Genomic DNA, 21129 nt, shown 5'->3' on the forward strand with positions numbered 1-21129 from the left:
AGTTATAAAATGGAAAATTGTAACAGAGAGAGCTATTTTCTATTAAAATGCCCAGAGATAACAAAGATAATTTAACGTAAATATTATTTTATTATTTTAATGATATATTTTGATAAATTTTCTAACATAATGCTTTAAAGTGAAGAAGAATTAGTTGAGCGATTTGCAAAACTATTCGGACATAAACCAAGTTCCAACAAAAATATAGCGAAAACAAGCACTTCGGTAATAGATTTGACAAAAAGTTCTTCGCATATTGATTCATTTTTTCCTTCGACGTCAAATTTAAAAAATACAAATGATTTTCAATATAAATTACCAATAGAGAAGGGATTTGATGAAAAAGAGGCAAGTTAAATTTATCAAATTAATAAATTCCTTAATTTTATTCTAAACTCTTTAATTGACATCAGGTTGAAAAATTATCAATGTCGGAACCCTTAAATACTCCGATCCTCATAAATTATGATGATCAAAAAAAATTAAATAAAGTAATGACGGAATTTCTAGGTGAAGAATTTACACCCTCAAATAAAAACTTTGATGAAAATGATGATGCAACACGTTTAATTAAAGAAATACAAGATGAAATAAACTTAGAATCAAAATATAAAGATAATTTATATGAATTAAAAGAAAAGAAAGAACAAGATTTTATTGAATTAGAAAAAAGATACAAAGAATTTAAAATACATGCTACCAATGAAAATATTTCAAATAAAAATAATATTAGTATTAGTAGTTTGGGTCCTCCGCCTAAACCAATTGATTTATCGGAATTTGGATTAGATGACTATGATCTTAATAATTGGTGCTGTAAGTATTAATCGTATTAATTTTTAATTATAGTAATTTGCTAACTTTTTTTTTTCAATTAGGTATTTGTAATGAAGATGCGATTATAAAATGTAGAGATTGTGATGGAGATTTATATTGTCAATCATGTTTCAACGAAGGTAATAAAAGAAATTTTTTTTGAATTTTCTCCAATTTTTCTCTAATTTTCAACTTTCTTATTTAGGACATCTTGGATCTCATTCAGATTATGAAATGAAACAACATAAATTCGAAGTATATAATAGACGCATGAATTAATCTAAATTGAAATTATTGTAAAGAATTTTTAGGCACGTTCGGCAATTTACTTAAAATCTTTTGAGCTTCCTCTTTTTGACGCTTTTTATTTAATTTATCTTCTCTTAAATAAAAAATATTGCTATGTAATTTATATTGTTTAGGTTTAGTTGATTTAGGTGGTTGTGGTTGTTCTGGTGATTTAGGTGTTGCAACTTGCTGTTTATCCTCCGTTTGTTCTTTTATATTATCTTCTTTTCCTTCTTGCTGTTTACTTTCTACTTTTGTAGAATCATTTGATTTATCTTTTTCTTGATTAATATCAGGATCAGATTTAGATTTTGAAGAATCGTCCTTTTGCGAAATGCTTACTCTTGTTGATTGAACAACAGGTAATTTGGGTTCCGGTTCCGGTTCCGGAATAGGTGTAGCAAATCCTCTATCACTTAAATGACTAGAAAATATAATTATTAAATTAATATTTCTCAAGTATTTATAACTATTCTTGAAATCCTAAGTTTCGTAAATATTCAGTACCTCTCGCAAGTATAAAACCAATCTAACCCATTATCAGTTCTTAAAACGGAACTCGTATATTTATTACATATAAAACATGGTTTGTCTGTTGTTGCAATTCTATGCGTATATAAATTAATTAATTGTTCTGACATTTTCTAACATGTTTAGAAAGACTGGAAAAGAGCTCGCTTTTTATGGAGCGTTTAAATCACGTGGAAAGCATTAACTTAATTGTGATTGGTTCGTAGGGAAGCAATTAAAGCAATTATAAAAAACATTTGTATGGCAAATTATTATAATAATATTATATTAACTCTAACTTTACATGAATTATAAATTCTAAATTCTATGAGAACATTGTTTTTCTTCAAAATAAATTCCATATATCTAATACAAATACAAATAAAAACATCTACGATAATATTCCATTTAAACTCTTGCCTTACCAAATAAATACTGCTTATCCCTTAAAACTTTTTTCAAAAATAAAGAAACGAATGAATAATTCCTAATATTATTATTAAAACATTGATTACCAACTATTCCATTCATCATCCCAAACATTATCTTTCTTAATTACTTCATTTCTTCTTCTAGTTGTGATAGAACCAGACGAAGAAACTTTAGGCGAAGAAGTTCTTGTATTATTGTTATTATTAAAAGGAGAATTTCTTCCACTACCAGAAGGAGAATTTCTTTGCTGATAATGATTAATAGTATCTGCAAAAAAATCATTATCTCCATTATCATTATCATTATTATAAGAAGAACGATCGTTATAAGAAGAATTATCTGATATAGGAGAATAATTTTGCCTAGCTGAAAATGAGGATTGATTTGAAGAAATGCTCGATATAGTGGAGATACCTCTTGAGGCAGTTTCACTAACGGTTTTACCAATCCAGGCTCCATAACCTGCAACCTGTGAAGTGAATTCAGGATCTCTTACTTTTTCTGTTGTAGGTTTAATCACACGTTCATTAACGGTTTGTCCTAAGGTTTCAGCTCCTTGAGCTGCCAATTTTGCTCCTTCTGCGACATGATGGCCAAGGAAATTTAATCCTTTTGTGAAGGCTTTAACAGGATCATTCATTAATTCATCTAAATCTGGTACTGAAGCACTTGAGGATGATGTATTTTCATTTGCAAATGCTGGATTACCAAACCCTGTATATTTTCCTCCCTGATTTGGCGGCAAATTATCCGATCGTGTTTCATTTGCTCTTCCCAAACTTGCAAAATATTCCTCATTTTTTGTTTTATTACCAGAAGAGGAAAAACTGTTACTATTATTTAGGCTACTTAAATCTCCGCTAGATCCATTAGATTGATATGAAGATGTTGGTCGTACACTAGCAGCACCGACACTATTCCGATTTGATGATCGATTACTGTTAGATGATGATGGCCGACTTGGCATTTTCCCAGAACTTTGTGCAGATGGTGTCCATTTTCTCCCTTCACATTTTGCTGTCAACTGAAAAAAAAAAAAGATATTAGAATGAGATGATTTTTTTCATTTAAAAATATAAAATAATTTAAAAACCTTTTCACGATATTCAGTTGCAAATTTACTATGATATTTATCTTTTAAAGACATTTCAGGATAATATTCTGATGATGCCTCACAAAATTCTCTCCATTCAGTATTTCCTCCAAGCTATATTATAGTCAAAAATAGTAATAATTAAAATTTTTTTTTTAGAATTTTAGAATTCGGTTATTGCTACTTTTTATCATATATATTGATAACGCATTATTGTATCCTAATGACTTACTTTCATCTTTTTAATTTGATCATCATACCATTTATCCATGGTTATCGAGCGAACAAAACTTATTATCAACAGAAATTAGCTTAAACTCATCTCAAAAGAAAGTTACATAAATAATACATTATTAAACTTTACCTAACATGAACACCAAAAGACCTATGAACTCCAGAGCATTCTAAACAAATAAATATTCCAAAAGAAACCGATGCCCATTGTGGATTAGGTGCTCCACAATCAACACAATTCTAAATATGTAAGTTTTAAATTTGATTATTAAAAAGAAAGGTCAATTCAGTTAAAAACATACTTTATTTCCATTTTGCCTTTGTATCTCATATAATACTTGTTTGTATTCTGCTGCCATTTTTTTAGATTATTAGTTTGTAGAGGTTTATTTTATTAAACTTCGACGACAGTGTGGTCTCAAGTGGTATAATATGTATGATCTGCATCTCCTGCATGATGCAGATCAAAAGAACAAAAAAATGTGTTTACTTGTTAATGGATGATTTGATCATTTTTTTGAGACATTGTGACAAAGTACCTTTTATGCATTATTGTTTTTTTTTCTTTCCTTAAATTGGCATATAAATAAATTAAAATTATGTCAAGCAGCAACAATTTTCCCGATAGGCTGTCAAATAATAACAGTCAACTTCTCAATCGTCCATTTCCCAAAAGTTTTATTGAGGCAAAAGAAATTATATTTGAGACAGTTTATTTTTGTTATATTGAATTAAACCAAGCTTTTCAAGCACTTTGGGCATTAATTAGTACTACATTTACGCTAATGAGTAATAAATCCCCAACTGAACTTGTTAAAGATATTGTCAATAAAACAACAGAAGTTTCAAGCAAAGCTATAGACTATGTTGTGAATCATGAAATTATTGGAAATGCTGCTTATCTTATCAGTAAAGAAAAAAATACAAATGCATCCCCAGATGCCGAACCAAAAATAGGTCCGGATGCTATTGATGACATTAATAATAAAGACGCGACTACTCCTTTAAACAAAAATTTTATTACAAGTGGATTAAATGATGAACGTTCCATCTCCTTAAATGGAGTAGACCTTAATACTTATCTTAAAGAACAGCTTACTAAACGTATTATGTTTCTTGATGGTGGAATGGGTACTATCATTCAGTCGCTAAAACTCTCCGAAGAAGATTTTCGAGGAGAGAGATTTAAAGACCATTCACATGATTTAAAAGGGAATAATGACATTTTGGTTTTAACACAACCCGAACATATTAAGAATATACATATTGCATATTTAGAGGCTGGGGCTGATTTCGTTGAATCGAATACTTTTTGTAGTACATTTATTAGTCAAGCGGATTATGCTTGTGAGAAATATGCTTATGAATTAAATAAAGAAGCTGCTAGACTAGCAAAGGAAGCATGTATTGAAGTAAGACTTCAACTAAAAGATAAAAGATGTCATTTATTTAAATTCATCAACTTACATATTTTAATAAATAATCAGGTTACAGCTCGAGATCCAAGCAAACCGAGATTTGTCTGTGGTGCGCTCGGACCAACCAATCGTACATGTTCCATTTCACCATCTGTAGAAAATCCTGCTTATCGTAATGTCACTTTCGATGAGTTGGTTGAAGCATATTCGGAACAAGCTAGGGGTTTATTAGACGGTGGAGCCGACATTTTATTAGTAGAAACTATTTTTGATACTTTGAATGCAAAGGTGAGTCTTATAATCTTTTTTAGATTTTTTTAAGAATAAATAATTAAAAATTAAATTTAAAAGGCGGCACTATATGCAATTGACTTGTTATTTGAAGAAGGAAGCTATAAAAGGACTCCAATTTTTGTATCTGGTACAATTGTTGACCAATCTGGACGCACCCTTAGTGGTCAAACCGGAGAAGCTTTTGTCAGTAGTATCAATCATTCAAATCCTCTTGCAATTGGATTAAATTGTGCTTTGGGTGCTGAGCAAATGAAACCGTTTGTTCAAAATATCGCAAAATTTACAAGTTCATTTGTAATTTGTTATCCAAATGCTGTAAGTAATTGTTAAATTTTCATAATAAATCTCAATATATTATTATTAATTTTTCCTGGCGATTTCACGTACATAGGGTCTGCCTAATACGTTTGGAGATTATGACGAGACACCTGAGATGATGTCAAAAGCAGTTGCAGAATTTGCAAAAGAGGGTTTAATTAATATTTTGGGTGGATGTTGTGGTACAACACCAGATCATATAAAAGCTATTGTTAAGGCTTGTTCGCAATATAAACCTAGAGTTCCGCCACCGAATTTACAGTTAGAGAGTATGATTATTTCTGGGTTAGAAGTGTTAAAAGTTAGCAAAGAAACAAACTTTGTAAATATAGGAGAACGCTGTAATGTTGCTGGGTCAAGAAAGTTTGCTCGTCATATTTTGAAAGGAGAATATGAAGAAGCAATAACAATAGCAAGATCACAAGTTGAAAATGGAGCACAAATCATTGATGTTAATATGGATGAGGGCATGTTAGATGGAAAAGCCGCTATGACTAAATTTTTGAATTTAATCGCTAGTGATCCAGATATTTCTAGAGTATGTAAAAACGATCATTCAACTTTAATATTCCTTGTATTTTAATATTTAAGTTAATTGATTTAGGTCCCAATAATGGTTGATTCTTCAAATTTTGAAGTGGTCTTAGCAGGATTGAAATGTGCACAAGGAAAATGTATTGTAAATAGTATAAGTTTAAAAGAAGGACCTGAGGATTTCATTAAAAAGGCCAAGATTATTAGAAGATTTGGTGCTGCTGTAGTCGTTATGGCTGTAAGTTTATATATTTTTTATTTTATTTATTTACTTATTTTTTTTAGTTATATTATTTGTAAATAATGACTAACTAGAATATATTCAAACGTACAATTTAGTTTGATGAAACAGGTCAAGCTGATGTCAAAGAACGTAAAGTTGAAATATGTAAAAGATCATATGAAACCTTAACAGAAATAGTTGGATTTAATCCTAATGATATTATTTTTGGTAAAACTACTAAGATTTCCTTTATTAAAAAAATATTTTTTTTATCAGACTCAATGAATACTTCTTTTTTTATGCTGAAACAGATCCAAATATTTTAACTATTTGTACTGGTATGGAAGAGCATAATAATTTCGGCGTGGAATTTATTGAAGCAACAAGAGAAATTAAACGAACTTTACCAGGTGCAAAGGTATTATGACCAATGAAAAAATTGGTGGACTATTATATTTCTGAAAATTTATCTTATCAAATAAACAATTTTATTTCTTAGGTTAGTGGTGGTATATCTAATTTATCGTTTTCATTTCGTGGAATGGATAAAGTTAGAGAAGCCATGCACAGTGTATTCTTATATCATGCGATTCAGGCAGGTATGTGGTTAATATTTTTTTATTTCTTTATTTTTGTTTATGTTTCAAATTTTCTCTCTTTTTATAGGCCTTGATATGGGAATTGTAAATGCTGGTTTCTTAACCATTTATGATGATATTCCAAAAGATTTGCTTGAACTTTGTGAAAATGCATTATGGAATCGTGACTCTGATGTTACAGAAAAAATGTTAAATTATGCACAAAAGCATGGCAAAGAGACTAAAAAAGAAGCAAATGAGGAAGAATGGAGAAAGGAAAATGTAAAATCCAGAATTTCTTATGCTTTAGTTAAGGGAATTACAAAATATATTATTGAAGACACTGAAGAAGCTAGGCAAAGTGTAAGTAATAATTTGGTATAAATTAAATGAAAATATGGCTAAAGTAAGTCTCAATTGTTAGTATTCAAGACCTTTAGAAGTTATAGAAGGTCCCTTAATGAATGGTATGAGTGTTGTTGGTGATTTATTTGGAAAAGGTGAGTAGTCAAATTATATAAATTTCATTAGTTTATACACTAATGTGTAAATTTTCATAGGTAAAATGTTCTTACCACAAGTTATAAAATCTGCACGGTTAGTAATTTTATTCCATTATATAATTCTTTTATTATTTAATTTTCTAATTATTATTTTATAGTGTTATGAAAAAAGCAGTAGCGCATTTAATTCCTTATATGGAAGAAGAACGTTTAGCAAATCTTGCAAAACTTGGTGGTGAAGATTCAGGTCCTACACACGCAGGAGTGGTTGTTATAGCTACTGTAAAAGGAGACGTTCATGATATCGGTAAAAATATTGTTGGTGTTGTACTTGGTTGTAATAATTACAAAGTATGATTTATTCATTTTATTTAAAAAAAACGAATTTTATTTATATTTAAATATCTTTATTTATTATTTTTATTAATTGTTATATTTATAGGTTATTGATTTAGGTGTAATGACACCTTGTGAAAAAATTATATCAACAGCTTTAAAAGAAAAGGCTGATATTATTGGTTTATCAGGGTTGATAACGCCTTCATTAGATGAAATGATAACAGTTGCGAAAGAAATGGAAAAACAAAATTTAGATGTAATTTTTTTTTAACTATTATATACCTCACATACTTTATCATTATATATTAATTTTACTAATTAATTTATTAGATTCCATTATTAATTGGAGGAGCTACAACTTCTAAAGCACATACAGCAGTGAAAATTTCTCCTCAATATAGCAAACCTACTATTCATGTTTTGGATGCTTCAAAAAGTGTAGTTGTAGTATCAAACTTATTGGATAAAAAACTAAAAGAAGATTTTTGGGAAGATATAGCCGAAGAATATCAAGAAATTAGAGAAGATCATTATGCTTCTTTACAAAACCAAAAATATTTACCTTTACAAATAGCAAGAGAAAAAGGGTTTAAAATTGATTGGACTAAACAACCTTTTCCTATTAAACCATCATTTATTGGCAAACGAGTATTCACAAATTATGATTTAAAAAGAATTTCAGAATTTATTGATTGGAATCCTTTTTTTCAAGTTTGGTAAGTTTTGTCATAATAATATTTTCATTATGAATATATTATTTAACTATTTAAAAATATTTAGGCAATTAAGAGGAAGATATCCTAATCGTGGATTTCCAAAAATTTTTAATGATGAACATGTTGGTAAGTTATTACTTTAAAAATATTTCACTTAATTGTATTAACATTAAACCTAATTTTAGGTTTGGAAGCTAAAAAAATATATGAAGAAGCATTAATTTTTATCAAAAAAATTATTGATGAAAAATTATTTACTGCTAAGGGTATTGTTGGAATTTATCCTGGTATATATTTTCTTTTTTTATTTTATCACATTATATTTTATCATTATTTATTATTATAAATATATTTATTATTTTAAATAATAGCTAATAGTATTGATGATGATATTCAGGTATATAAATTAATTAATTTTTATTATTTATTGTATAAAATTATTAAATTAAATTAATTTTTTATTTAATATAAAGATATATGATGAGGAATCACGAAGTAAAATTGTATCTACATTTTTTGGACTTAGGTAATTATAGTTTAAATTATTAGTTAATAATTTATTTTATTTTATTTATAATTTTATATAATTATAGACAGCAAATGGAAAAAGAATCAGATGAACCATACTTTTGTCTTTCTGATTTTATAGCACCTAAATCTTCTAAAATACCAGATTATTTAGGTTTATTTGCAGTTGGTATATTTGGTGCAGATGAACTTGTAAAGAAATTTGAACATGAACATGATGATTATAATGTAATTATGACAAAAGCAATAGCAGATCGTTTTGCTGAAGGCTTTGCTGAATGTTTACATGAAGATATTCGTAAAGAATTATGGGGATATTCATCAAATGAAAATTTAACATTAGAAGATATATTAAATGTTAAATATCAAGGTATTAGACCGGCTCCAGCTTATCCATCTCAACCAGATCATCGTGAAAAAGTTACTATGTGGAATTTAATGAATATATACGAAGAAACTGGAATTGAATTAACTGATAATTTGGCTATGTTACCTGCTGCTAGTGTCTCAGGTATTATTAATTATTTTATATGTAATAATAATTAAATATTAATTAATTAATAAATTAATTAATAAATAGCATTAGTATTTGCAAATCCTAAATCACAATATTTTGCTGTTGGAAAGATAGAAAAAGATCAGGTAATAAAAACCTTTAATTTTACTTTTATTTTATATAATTATAATTAATTTTTTTAAAAAATAAATAGGTTTTAAATTATACTAAGCGTATTAATAAAGATCTTGAAGATACAGAAAAATGGTTGCGATCTAATCTTAATTATGGTAAGTTTAATTATTTAATTTATTTATTAAATCTTATAAATAACTATTATTAAATTTTTTTTAAAAAATTAGATTAATTCTATAAAATAGTAATTATAGTATTAGTAATAATAAAATAAAAGAAGGATTTATGGGAACTATTATAAATTTATAGCAAAAGATGGTAATATTTAAATAGATTTTCATTAGTTTTTTTTTTAATTTTCTTATTATTTATATTTAATAGTAACTTTTAATAAAAAAAAAGTTTATTAAAAATTAAATTATTAAATAATAAAAAAAAAAGTTGCAATATAAAAAGATTTTTAAAAATTTTATATTTTATATACTTCTGTTTTTAAGTAATTTACTAATTGGATTTTAATAAAATTTATATTATTAAGAAAAATCTAATTGTAATAAAATTTGCTAAAAAAATGCAATATTTGATAAAAAATGCACTATTTTTTAAATTACATTAAGAGTGAATTTATTTACCGCACCTTGCGTTACAACGCATCCTTTCTTTTTTGTAAATTGTTTATGTCGATCTTTAGTTTATACACCGCACCCCTTAAAATGGCAAATGATAAACATACAAATATATATAAATTTGTAACGCAGGGTGCGGTAAATACATTATTTCTTACATTAATATCATTTATAATAAATAAATTTGCTTACTAATTTTTTTAAATAAATTTTTAACCATCCAATAATTATAAAAAAAATAAAATACAATCTATTAAAATTATTTTATTATATTTGAAATAGTTGATTAATTATAAAGAAATATGACAATATAAAAAATTTTTTATATATACATTCAACTCTCTATAAATGCACTACTAATAAATGCATTCCCTTCTTAAATGCACACTTTGATTCAGTCCCAAGTATATATAACCTCTAATTATTTACTCTTTATAAATGCACACCCTTTGTAATCGCATGTTTTTATCCAGTCCTAAGAAAGGTGCATTTATAAAGAGTTGACTGTATATATATATTATAATATTCAAAAATTAATATAATTTTGATTAAAATTATACTTAAAAACTTTACTGTATTATAACTTTACCAATATTAATCATAAAGAGATAATTTAATAGCTGATTACTATTTGCTTTTATTTATTAGTTTGTGAATTCTAATTATAGTGAGATCATAGGTTCAATTTCACTAATTACAAAAATAAAATGAACAAAGATACAGAAATTAAAGTAAGTTAAACTGCAATTACTGCACCATAGTGAATTAAGCTACATACACTCTCACGTTAAAAGTTTAAGACCACCTTTAGGATCTGCATAATTAATACCTAAACAGTAATAATTACGTACATGTATAACTTAAAGGAAAACTATTTATAATATACGTTGATTAGTAATGTTTATTACACAAAATTTTAGCCTCTTTTTTTTTGTTTAAAAAAAAATAATAAACATAATGGTTAAAATAAAAGAACTAACAGATTTTGAACGTGAAAAGGTTATCGGTTATTATGAAGCTGGCGATACTGAAAAAGCTATTTCAGAAAAAACAGGCTATGGAAAAACTACTATCCACAATATAATAATAAAATATCATAAAACAGGTGCTATTACTGTTGCTCCTCGAAGTAGTCGTCTAAAGAAGCTGACTGTAAGGGATATACGTCATCTTAAGGCTATTATTACCAAAAACTGATGTGAACCTGAAGAAAATTTAAGGAAAATTTTTACTGCATCTACTGGAAATAATGTCAGCAGAAGTACTATACAACGAACATTATATGGCATGGATTATAATAGCTGTACAGTACTGAGAAAACCTAGTGTTAGTGAACATAATCGAAAAATACGATTAAATTAGGCTCGTGAAATATGTTTATGAACTAGAGCTTCGCAACTTAACTCAACAGATCGGGTGACCCGATAGGTTGATCCAAAATATTCAGATCAGGTCATCAAATTTATAACCTAATACGGGTCAGATCAGTATTAGTTAGTACCTGATCTGACCTGTTGATTTAACATATATTTGGATCAAATAAATTAAAAAACGCTAAAACTAATAGTTCTGGCATTTTTGTATATAAAATCAAAAGAAAATTACCAGAACTAATGATTCCGGCATTTTTACATGTAAAATTGAAAAAAAATGCTAAAACTATTAGTTTTGGCATTTTTACATGTAAAATCAAAAAGAAAAATACCAGAACTAATGATTCCGGCATTTTTACATGTAAAATCAAAAAAATGCTGAAACTAATAGTTTTGGCATTTTTACATGTAAAATCAAAAAAAAATGCCAGAACTAATGATTCCAACGTTTTTACATGTAAAATCAAAAAAAAATGCTGGAACTATCAGTTTTAAAAGAAAAATGCCGAAACTAATAATTCCAGCGTTTTTACATGTAAAATTAAAAAAAAATGCTGAAACTATCAATTTTGGCATTTTTACATGTAAAATCAAAAAGAAAAATGCCAGAACTAATGATTCCAGCGTTTTTACATAAAAAAATGCCAAAACTATCAGTTTCGGCATTTTTACATATAAAATCAAAAAAGAAAAACGCTAGAATTAATGATTCTGGCATTTTTACATGTAAAATTGAAAAAAAATGCTGAAACTAATAGTTTCAGCAGTTTTATATATAAAACAAAAAGTAAAATGCTGGGATCCTCAAACCCGACGTTTTTTGTATAATTAATAAAAAAAATGTTACAAAACATTTTTTTACTTGAAATATTTAGTATAATAATAAAACTTCAGGTAACCCGAGTTACCCAAAGTGACCTGAATACTTTTGGGTCAAGTGGATTAGGTCGGGTAAAAAATTTCAGTTTGGGTTAACCAGGTAATCTGACCTGATCCGACCTGTACAAAGCTCTATTATAGACTATAGATGATTGGAAAAAAGTAGTGTAAAATGATGAATTTCAATTTACCATATTTCAAAATAATGGAAAAATTCGGGTTTAGCGTCTTACAGAAGAAAAATATGATATTAATTGTCTCATTCCAACAGTGAAACATGGTGGAAGTGAAGTTATGATGTGGGGATGTTTTTTATGGTTTAGATTAAAGATGTTAGCCTTAATTATTTTTTAAAAAATATTGAATTACAGCTATAAGCTTTTTGGCAATTTCTATTTGTATACGGGATGTTTAAACACAGGTCATATTAGTAGATTAAAAACGGCATTCAAAACCTTTTTTAATGCCTTAAGTAAACTTGTAGAGCAGGTGAAAATACATATATTTATCTGTAATATAATAAGAATAAAAAGTAAAAGAGTATAATGTCGGTAGCATTCAATTTCAAATTAAAAAACAAAAAATTAGTCTATTAAAAATTATATTTATATAACCCATGTACAAACATCCCGTGTAAACTTAGAAATTTTCAAGATTTTTATAGCCTTAATTAATTACGGCATATAAAAATTTTGTATTACGACATTTTTTTGAATTACGGCTAACATCTTTAGTTTGGGTTAGATCCCTTGGTAAGGATTGATGGTTGAATTAATAGTCAAAGGTACATAGAAGAGATACTTAGGTATCACGTGATACCATTTTTAGAAAGTTTTGAAGAAGAAAATGGGAACTATCTGTTCCAGCAAGACAATGCACCAATTTACACTAGTGCAAGGACATGAAATTTTATAGAAGAAAGTGAAATAAATTTGCTATTATGGCCAGGTCAAAATCCTGACCTTAACCCTATTGAATATTTGTGAAATGAGCCTGAGAGACGCATATGAGCAAAGCAAAATAATCCTAAAAATTTAGTAGAATTGGAGGCACTTCTTCAAAAGTATTGGTTAAAAATTCTGAGTGAAGTTTACCAAAAGCTTATAGAAAGCATGATTCGTAAAATTGATGCAATCTTAAAAGCTTGTGGATATTCCATAAGATACTAAGAAATATTTTTATTATATTTTTATATAGTAAATTTCGTAAATTAATCATTATTTTAATTTATAGTTTTGTGAAGTTATGGGTCAGAAATTATTTTTTTTTTATTATACATAACAAGAGGTTTAATAAAAAAAATTTTTTTTATAATTTATTCAATACGAATTTTTTCTTTTTTTCAATACATCACGTGATGTAAACATTAGTCATGTGACTGTGTGATATGTTTGATACTAAATTACCAATAATTTATTTTCATTATTTTTAAGTAATAATAAATAATTGTTCTTTATCCATTAAAGTAATTATAATAGCTTAAAAATATGTTGGTTCATTAAAAAAACTAATTTTTTAAAAATTTACTGGGTGGTCCTAATTCCTAAACTTTTGATGCGGGAGTGTATTTTAACAAAAGGTCTTGGTATCCTTCTCCTATTCTTAAAATTACTTTTATATTTTAGAAGGATATTTTTCCAAATGGTAAAGTTAAGAATGCAATGTCTTTATAGTAAGTAGCATGGTTATAAGGTTTGATTTCCGGAATCTGATTGGTGATTTCTGATAGTAAATACTCATCATAAAAAATAATTCTGAATATTAACTTTTCTTAATGATATTAAATCAATTTTTTATCAAAATATTGCAATAATATTATAATGATATTGTTATGATATCTAATTAATATTGATTGTAAATCCCAAGTTTTAGCAAAGAATACTTATATCAGATACATCCCCTTAAATGAAGTAATATTTTTACATCTAATTGCTTTAAGCATTACTTTCTATGCTCAAAGTTCATACATATTAATTTTATGATTATTAGTTATTATAAACATCATAAATAAAGCTTTTTATTTTAATAATAGTAATTTTTTGATTATACCAATGATTTAAAATATAATACCAAAGTTTATTTTACATCATATAAATTATATAGTAAACTTGAGACCCAAGAGTATATTTTGATATCTTTTGAATTAAGTTTACATATAATTTGATTCGATTTGATTTATTCAAAGCACTAAGCAAATTAAACCTACTTGTATTTTAATTTTCATGAGATTAAGTATAATATTTATATAAAAAAGCATATTTTTATGATAATGGTAATAACTTTTAAATTTTTAACTTTTTTGTTACAACTTTAGAGAATTAAAGTATAATTTTATCACTTTGGTTAAATGAAATTGACTTTCTAAATTAATTGAAAGTTATTTGAAAAGGTTAAAATTACTTATATATTTTTAAATTTTTTATTTTTTTTGTTTATAATTTCAGAGTATAATTACATCAATTTAATCAAATAAAATTGACTTTCTAAATTAATTGAAAGTTGTTCAGTAAGATTAAAACTACTTATATATTAATTGCTAATACTAATGCGATGAGTAAAAATTTTATGTAATTATTATGGGATTATAGAATTATGATTTATAATTAAAATAAATACGTTTGAATTTTACATTCCTCATTTTTAAAAATGTTAAAAGAATACTTTACTTTTAGAAAACTTGTTACTATTGATAACCTAATACCAGAACTTCATTATGATAGCCTTTTTTACAAGATTAGTAGTATTATTCTGACTTTCAAATTCAAGATTCTAATACTTAGTATGCTTTTTCAATAAGACTTGACTTTCAAGTTGCTTTAAAATTCAATTAAAAATACTTCATTATTAGAATAGTTTGCAACTTGAAAAATCCAAATATATCAGGTTTTATTTGTAAAGAGAAAGGAATTAATAATAAAGTTTTATTTAATTCTTCTGCTATTATAAATACCATTTATGAATGCGTATTTGGTAATAAAAATAAAACAACATATTCAGAAGTAATAATGTTAAGTTTTCATGATTCTTATATTATTTAACAAATGTTCAATATGTGTTTTACAATTTGTTTATGTAATATTACAATTTTTATAATATTTATTCCAGATAATAATAATTATAAAGAGTTTGCAACTAGTTTTATATATAAATATAAACAAAAATAAAGTGTAATATGGTAGAAGATTAAGAGAGAATTATTTTCAATTAGTTTATTTTGAGCATATAACATGCATTTTTATCATATGAATAATTTTCCAGTTTTTTTTGACACACTGTATATTATACATACAGTATGTGTATTTAAAAAAAATAAATAAACCTTTCAAAATTATTATATAATGTAATTATAAAAGGTATGCATTTAGCATAAATCATTAAATCCCAAACTCAGAATCAACATTTAAAAAAGATGTGCATTTATGGTGTAATGCATTTATAGAGTTAAGTGTATATACTGTTATTATATATTTATTAAAATTTAGATTTACAAAAGAAATAAGGAGGAAATAAAATATATTAAACAAAAAATCAAGTTGAAACAACTTAAAAGTACCTAAACTTAATAATTTATTGAATTTACTGGAAAATTATACTATAAATGAAATTTTACATCAGAATTATTAATATTAAACCATACTAATATCATAAATCCAAAGCCTTAACGGCACATATGAAAGTGGATTAGCCTATCTAAATAACATTCTGACAATACCAGTTGATACTATCCGGAAAAAACAAAAAAAAAATATTAATTAATTTTTAGGATTATTAGTTTTGAATAATAATTTATTTATTTTATTAATTTTTTATTAGATTATACCATTTTGCTTGAAAATAATTAATTCTTTTAAATAATAAATAATCAACAACTACATTTTTTTTTAATTCTCAAAATATCTAATATAATACAGTAAAAAGATAATATTATGCTCGTCAAAAAAATGTCAATATTAAAATAAATCAGGTAATCTATAACTATATCAACCCGTATTATCTAATCACTCATATTATTAACCTCGGTTTGAATTTGTTTGTGAATATAACAAAGGTAATCAACATATGACATAGCTCCATTGTTTTCATCCTCAACTAATAAGTTATGGAACTCAATTTCGGTAGCATCTATTTGCATTCTTGCAATTGTCAATCGTAAATATTTCGATCTTTGAGTTTGAAGGTATGATATGATGGATCGAATTCGTATTGAAGTAGGATTTTCAAGCTCAGGAAGAGAAGACTGTTAGGGGGTTTAGATGATAAAAAATTTTTTTCATTTATATCAATTAATAATAATGTTGTTCGTTTGAATAACATGATGGTATACATACAAGTTTTGAGTTAATTTTCTCAATTGAATCTACTCCAAAAACATTATTTATAAATTCAGATGATATTTGACGTCCGATCCAAAAAATCAAAATATGTCCATTTTCTAATAAAAACGAGTTATTAAATAACGAATATAAACAAACATTTTGTTCAACGATATTTCACAAACCTAGTAAATATGCTCCTTCACTTTCAAGCCTATCATAGGATACTCGTATTAGTGGAGGTAATTTAACTTTGCCATACTGATTAGGATATCCAACCTGAAACTCAAAAAAAGTATAAGATGATTGGTCAAAAGGAATTAATTCATTAAAAATATCTTACCTGATCAGAAAGATTATGAACCGGAATGAGTCTAGGATAGAGAAATACGATACTTTCTGCGACACCTATGCTTTTAATAAGACGCATACAATGTACTCGTGCATCACTCGTAAGGTTAGCACCTATAATTTAATAATTAACAATAAATAACAATAATTATAATAATAAGATGAAAATGTTATACGTCATACCACCACGAAGTGCTTTAGATTTTAACATTGTTAAAGCATATAAAGGAAATAATTTGAATGCTTCTGGCAAAATGAGCTGCCCTGGAGAACTTGAAGAAGCACAGTGTCTTCGATATGATAACAATATTTTTACGCATCTATCTGTTATTTGATCACGAATATCACGCAATGGCTTGGTAATTGTATTCGATACAGCTAATATTATTATTAAGATTAAAATAAAAAATAAAATTGTTTCATAAAATTAATAAAATTGTCTATAGTAAGTTTACCACGAACATTTATACAAATAACATACCTTGTTTAACCAACAAGTTAACTGTAGTATCCATTTCAGCATGTCGAAATACATTGCCAAGTAGTGTCGTAACTGAGACACTCAAATTATGTGTTCGCACCCTACGTTGTCCAGTCGCCGTTGTGTATAAAAGCGCACATTGAATATATGCATCTGTTTTCTCATCAAGTTTGCCATCATATTTAAGCAAAGCACCAAATGCTTTATCGCTATCAATGCCTGCGAGTTCAATATCGGTCGTATTACGCATATTGAAATTACCAAAATGTTCTTCAACTCTCAAGCCTAAAAGTCAATTTAAAAGTGAAATTCTATAATCCTTCCAAATAAAAGAATCTAAATTTATCATATACAAATTACCATTAGAACACCGAATTCTCATAAGCGAATTATACCCAAATTCTCTTGTGATGTTTTGATGCAATTCATATGCAAATTTTCCACCGTCTCTTTGAACATCAAAATTAGGATAATAATACGTTTCACCACCGGTTAAACAGGACAGTAGCCCTAAAAGTTAGAGTTTAATAATTGCTTTTAAATATAGTAATTAAAGAATAACGAAACAAGCAAAATCTTAATAATCATCTTTATTTATAACGAACTTACCAATAGTTGCTATATCAAGGTAAGTATTGGGGAAAAGGAACAAATCGACACAAATTCCAGCATCTACGCAATTAATCGCCAGGTTCTTATAATAACTATCTTGAGGACAAAACAAAGATCTCTCCTTATCCGTATTATATAATTTCGAATCCTCACGGTGTTTAATAGCTCCGGGTCCGAATGTTGGAAGAGAAGTTTGGAAAATTATTAATTTTCCACCGGTTGCACTCTAGTGACCAGTAATAGTTATGTTTTACTTAGTTATATATTATTTATAATAATAAAATAGATGTTATTGTTGTTAGTTCTGTGGACCATACCAAAGCCATGTGAGCTGCTTCAGCAACGGCACCTAATACGGATTCTATGGCCTTATTCTCAGCAAACATTATTGATAATGATTCCAAAAGACCTTCTATAACAGCTCTTGAAGATTTTAAATGTACAAATTTAATATGCAAATATACTAATATTGTTATTTTTCTATATCTTACCTGGATTCAATTGGGTCAACCAAAAATCCAGAATTGAGCGGAACAAATACATCGTTAATATCAGAAACAACAAGCATTTGTGCTTGTTCAAGTTGAGACTACGTATTCAATTAAAAAAGTAACAATTAACTTATAATTAATATAAATTTTAAAAAAATCTGGAATATAAAATACCTGTAGATTATAAAAATGAACGTCTTTGTCGAAAGTAATAATACCAACTTTACCTCCTGGTGGTATACTATTTGGGCTATTAAATAATATGTCTCTAATAGTTTCTACACACTTCGCAAGCATCCCACTTTTAATAGCATTCCAAGAAACATCAATGGCAAAAACGTGTGATAAAGGTGTCGGAGGCCTAGCCCAATATTCCTTTTTTTTTAATAAAAGAAAAAATTTTATTTACCATACTAATTTAACAACTACATCTTGTTATTAAAATTATTATTACTTCTGGTGCGGTAAATTCTACTGTCCCATATTTTAATTCTGGTCTCTGGTCTATATCAGCACGTCGTCCATTCATGTCTAGATGACAGAAATATTCTGGTGGAACTATGAGAAATACATATTTTATAAATATTTAACATGCCTAATGTTTATAGTTCAAATATATTATTGGACTTTTGTTACCTTCATTGGAAAATAAACACATGTTACATATAAATTTTTGACCACCTTCCACAAAGATAGCAAAAGGATTTATGTAAGCTTTACAGCGACGACATCGAACTGGCCCGTTTTCCTGGAAATCAACTAGTTCGATAGGAGCCTATATCAGAGAATGCTTTGTTACTATGACATATAATCGACAAAAATTATGAATTGTTCATTAATTAGAAGATCAACCTCGTCATTTCTCAATTTGGCCATAGGTTGTAAAATAACACCAAGAGGCAAGTGAGATGTTTGAAGAAGATCTTCTGTATTCGGTATGGAATATAGCGTCAATCTCATGAATCGAGGATTTGAATTTCCTAAATAAAAAAAAATATATATACATATATATATATTATTTTATTTATTATAAAAAATGTTATATCGTCGAAATTACCTTCATCAATAGCTTTAAAGTCAGTGCTCGCAAGAGGTATATTTGATTTAGAGCAAGTCATATAAGGTTTTTCATCAAAAAGTTCTTGATCCTGTTCTTGGACAGTAACTGGTGAAGGAATCTGATTAGGGTCAATTCGAGAACGAGGAGCATTAGGTCCTGTAGGACGAGCCATGGTGGGAGGTTGAGGAGGTTGAGCAGGTTGAGGAGGTTGAGGAGGTTGAGGGCCAGGAATTGGAGGAGCTTGCATATATTGAGGTTGATTTAACACAGGTTGCACATTGTGTTGTCCGGATTGAGATGATTGTGAAACCATTGAAGAATACATTTGTTGCATTGGTTGCTGTGCAGGCTGTATTTCATTAATTGGTGGCTGAGGATATATATTTTGATTTGGAGATGAAGGATTATATGCCGAAGGATTGAGATCTGAACCAAGATGGTGAACACGCTTAGGGCGATTTTGTTTATTAGCGGGCTTTGGATTTTGCTGCACATTGAAAAATTTGTCAGCGTGAATATTGAAAAGGTTGTTAAATACTAAACACTAAGAAGGTTTGGTCTGATAAAATACATTACATCGAACTGGCTTGTATCTTGACTTTGATTAATCCCTATATTTGCCATCTGAGGCACAAGTGTATCGTCCACATCTGATCCTTGTTGTGGACGCGCTGCGATTGAAGGTACAGGATATTGTGATATACCTGGTAGGGGAGGAGGAATTGTTGTCTGATTATACCCAGAAGTAACTTGCGCAGAAGTAACTTTAGGTCTCGTTCCCGTTACGCCGGGAGAATAAGCATTATTCTGCATCGGTTGAGATAAAGGTGCTGACATTTGACCTTGTCCAGGTATTATGGGTCTCGCCCCTAAAATACAATCAAAAATTTGAGCTTTTTTTTTTTGAGAATTTAAATACGTTTGATCGAATCAATTAAATTAAATAGCCGAGTACAAATTGATCAAAAAAGATAACCAAAGTATGTTCGCTCATCTTTATTTGATCAAGAATAGTTTTGTTCGGTATAATAAAACCCACAATATTGAGAAATTTGATCAAACCGAAACTATAAACGCAAAATTGACTTTAGAACGTAATACCTGATGCAGGCGGCCTAAACCCAGGAGCACCAGCATTTGGAGGTGGTCTCTGTACAGGGACAAATGGAGGTCTTGCGTTTGGAGGAACTCCGGGAACCATATGCGGTGGAGGACGTGCGTTTGAACCATGTCTCCAGCCAGGAAAATTTTGTTGCGTTGAAGTTGCAAGTCGAGGTGCGAGCGGCTGTTGTGGCTGTGGAGAATTCGAAGCAGGACGTTGCTGTGATTGTTGTGCGTTTGGTGGAGGTGGTTGTGCGTACATATTTAGAATAATTCGTACAAAAGTATAGAGATTGCTTTCACGCACTCTCTATTCTAGCTTATTGTAAATCAAAAAAGGTTATGTGTTTGTAGATTATTTGGCAAATTTTTATTTGACATTTGACA

At 27.7% G+C, this 21129-nt stretch overlaps 6 protein-coding genes across 6 annotated transcripts; 3 read left to right on the top strand and 3 right to left on the bottom strand.

Moving 5' to 3' along the window:
* Nucleotides 1–44: 44 nt before the first annotated feature.
* Nucleotides 45–1095, top strand: OCT59_018197 (uncharacterized protein; the record flags this gene model as incomplete). The annotated part of the gene is made up of 5 exons (XM_025327597.2): nt 45–76; nt 141–348; nt 414–816; nt 879–956; nt 1022–1095. Exons 1-5 carry the CDS (start codon nt 48–50, stop codon nt 1093–1095), a joined length of 792 nt encoding a protein of 263 aa, XP_025170497.2. The 5' UTR covers nt 45–47.
* OCT59_018198 (uncharacterized protein) lies at nt 623–1755 on the bottom strand. The gene is made up of 2 exons (XM_025320793.2): nt 1612–1755; nt 623–1528 (listed from the first exon to the last, which is right to left on the bottom strand). Exons 1-2 carry the CDS (start codon nt 1743–1745, stop codon nt 1108–1110), a joined length of 555 nt encoding a protein of 184 aa, XP_025170496.1. The 5' UTR covers nt 1746–1755; the 3' UTR covers nt 623–1107.
* Nucleotides 1756–1870: 115 nt separating this feature from the next.
* Nucleotides 1871–3776, bottom strand: OCT59_018199 (uncharacterized protein). The gene is made up of 5 exons (XM_025320792.2): nt 3676–3776; nt 3504–3613; nt 3372–3429; nt 3140–3253; nt 1871–3070 (listed from the first exon to the last, which is right to left on the bottom strand). The coding sequence occupies exons 1-5, from the start codon at nt 3730–3732 to the stop codon at nt 2126–2128; spliced, it is 1284 nt and encodes a 427-aa protein (XP_025170495.1). The 5' UTR covers nt 3733–3776; the 3' UTR covers nt 1871–2125.
* A 170-nt stretch (nt 3777–3946) lies between these two features.
* On the top strand, nt 3947–9905 carry OCT59_018200 (uncharacterized protein). Its single transcript, XM_066148600.1, has 22 exons — nt 3947–4785; nt 4861–5079; nt 5143–5400; nt 5477–5941; nt 6008–6175; nt 6277–6388; nt 6472–6578; nt 6660–6759; nt 6827–7101; nt 7163–7238; nt 7299–7335; nt 7400–7592; nt 7684–7836; nt 7911–8296; nt 8361–8422; nt 8482–8583; nt 8668–8693; nt 8770–8822; nt 8890–9335; nt 9405–9466; nt 9535–9610; nt 9683–9905. Exons 1-22 carry the CDS (start codon nt 3973–3975, stop codon nt 9685–9687), a joined length of 4194 nt encoding a protein of 1397 aa, XP_066004513.1. The 5' UTR covers nt 3947–3972; the 3' UTR covers nt 9688–9905.
* A 1133-nt stretch (nt 9906–11038) lies between these two features.
* On the top strand, nt 11039–11278 carry OCT59_018201 (uncharacterized protein; the record flags this gene model as incomplete). The annotated part of the gene is made up of 1 exon (XM_025309521.1): nt 11039–11278. The coding sequence occupies one exon, from the start codon at nt 11039–11041 to the stop codon at nt 11276–11278; it is 240 nt and encodes a 79-aa protein (XP_025170493.1).
* A 4823-nt stretch (nt 11279–16101) lies between these two features.
* On the bottom strand, nt 16102–21004 carry OCT59_018202 (uncharacterized protein; the record flags this gene model as incomplete). Its single annotated transcript, XM_025309519.2, has 17 exons — nt 16102–16570; nt 16662–16765; nt 16832–16925; nt 16990–17111; nt 17181–17375; nt 17479–17763; nt 17839–17988; nt 18088–18316; nt 18408–18513; nt 18582–18679; nt 18756–18956; nt 19036–19139; nt 19218–19356; nt 19434–19561; nt 19639–20128; nt 20218–20510; nt 20743–21004. The coding sequence occupies 17 exons, from the start codon at nt 21002–21004 to the stop codon at nt 16328–16330; spliced, it is 3243 nt and encodes a 1080-aa protein (XP_025170492.2). The 3' UTR covers nt 16102–16327.
* Nucleotides 21005–21129: the final 125 nt, after the last annotated feature.

The sequence above is a fragment of the Rhizophagus irregularis genome, chromosome 27 (assembly GCF_026210795.1).
Source record: "Rhizophagus irregularis chromosome 27, complete sequence".
Taxonomy (NCBI): Eukaryota; Fungi; Glomeromycota; class Glomeromycetes; order Glomerales; family Glomeraceae; genus Rhizophagus; species Rhizophagus irregularis.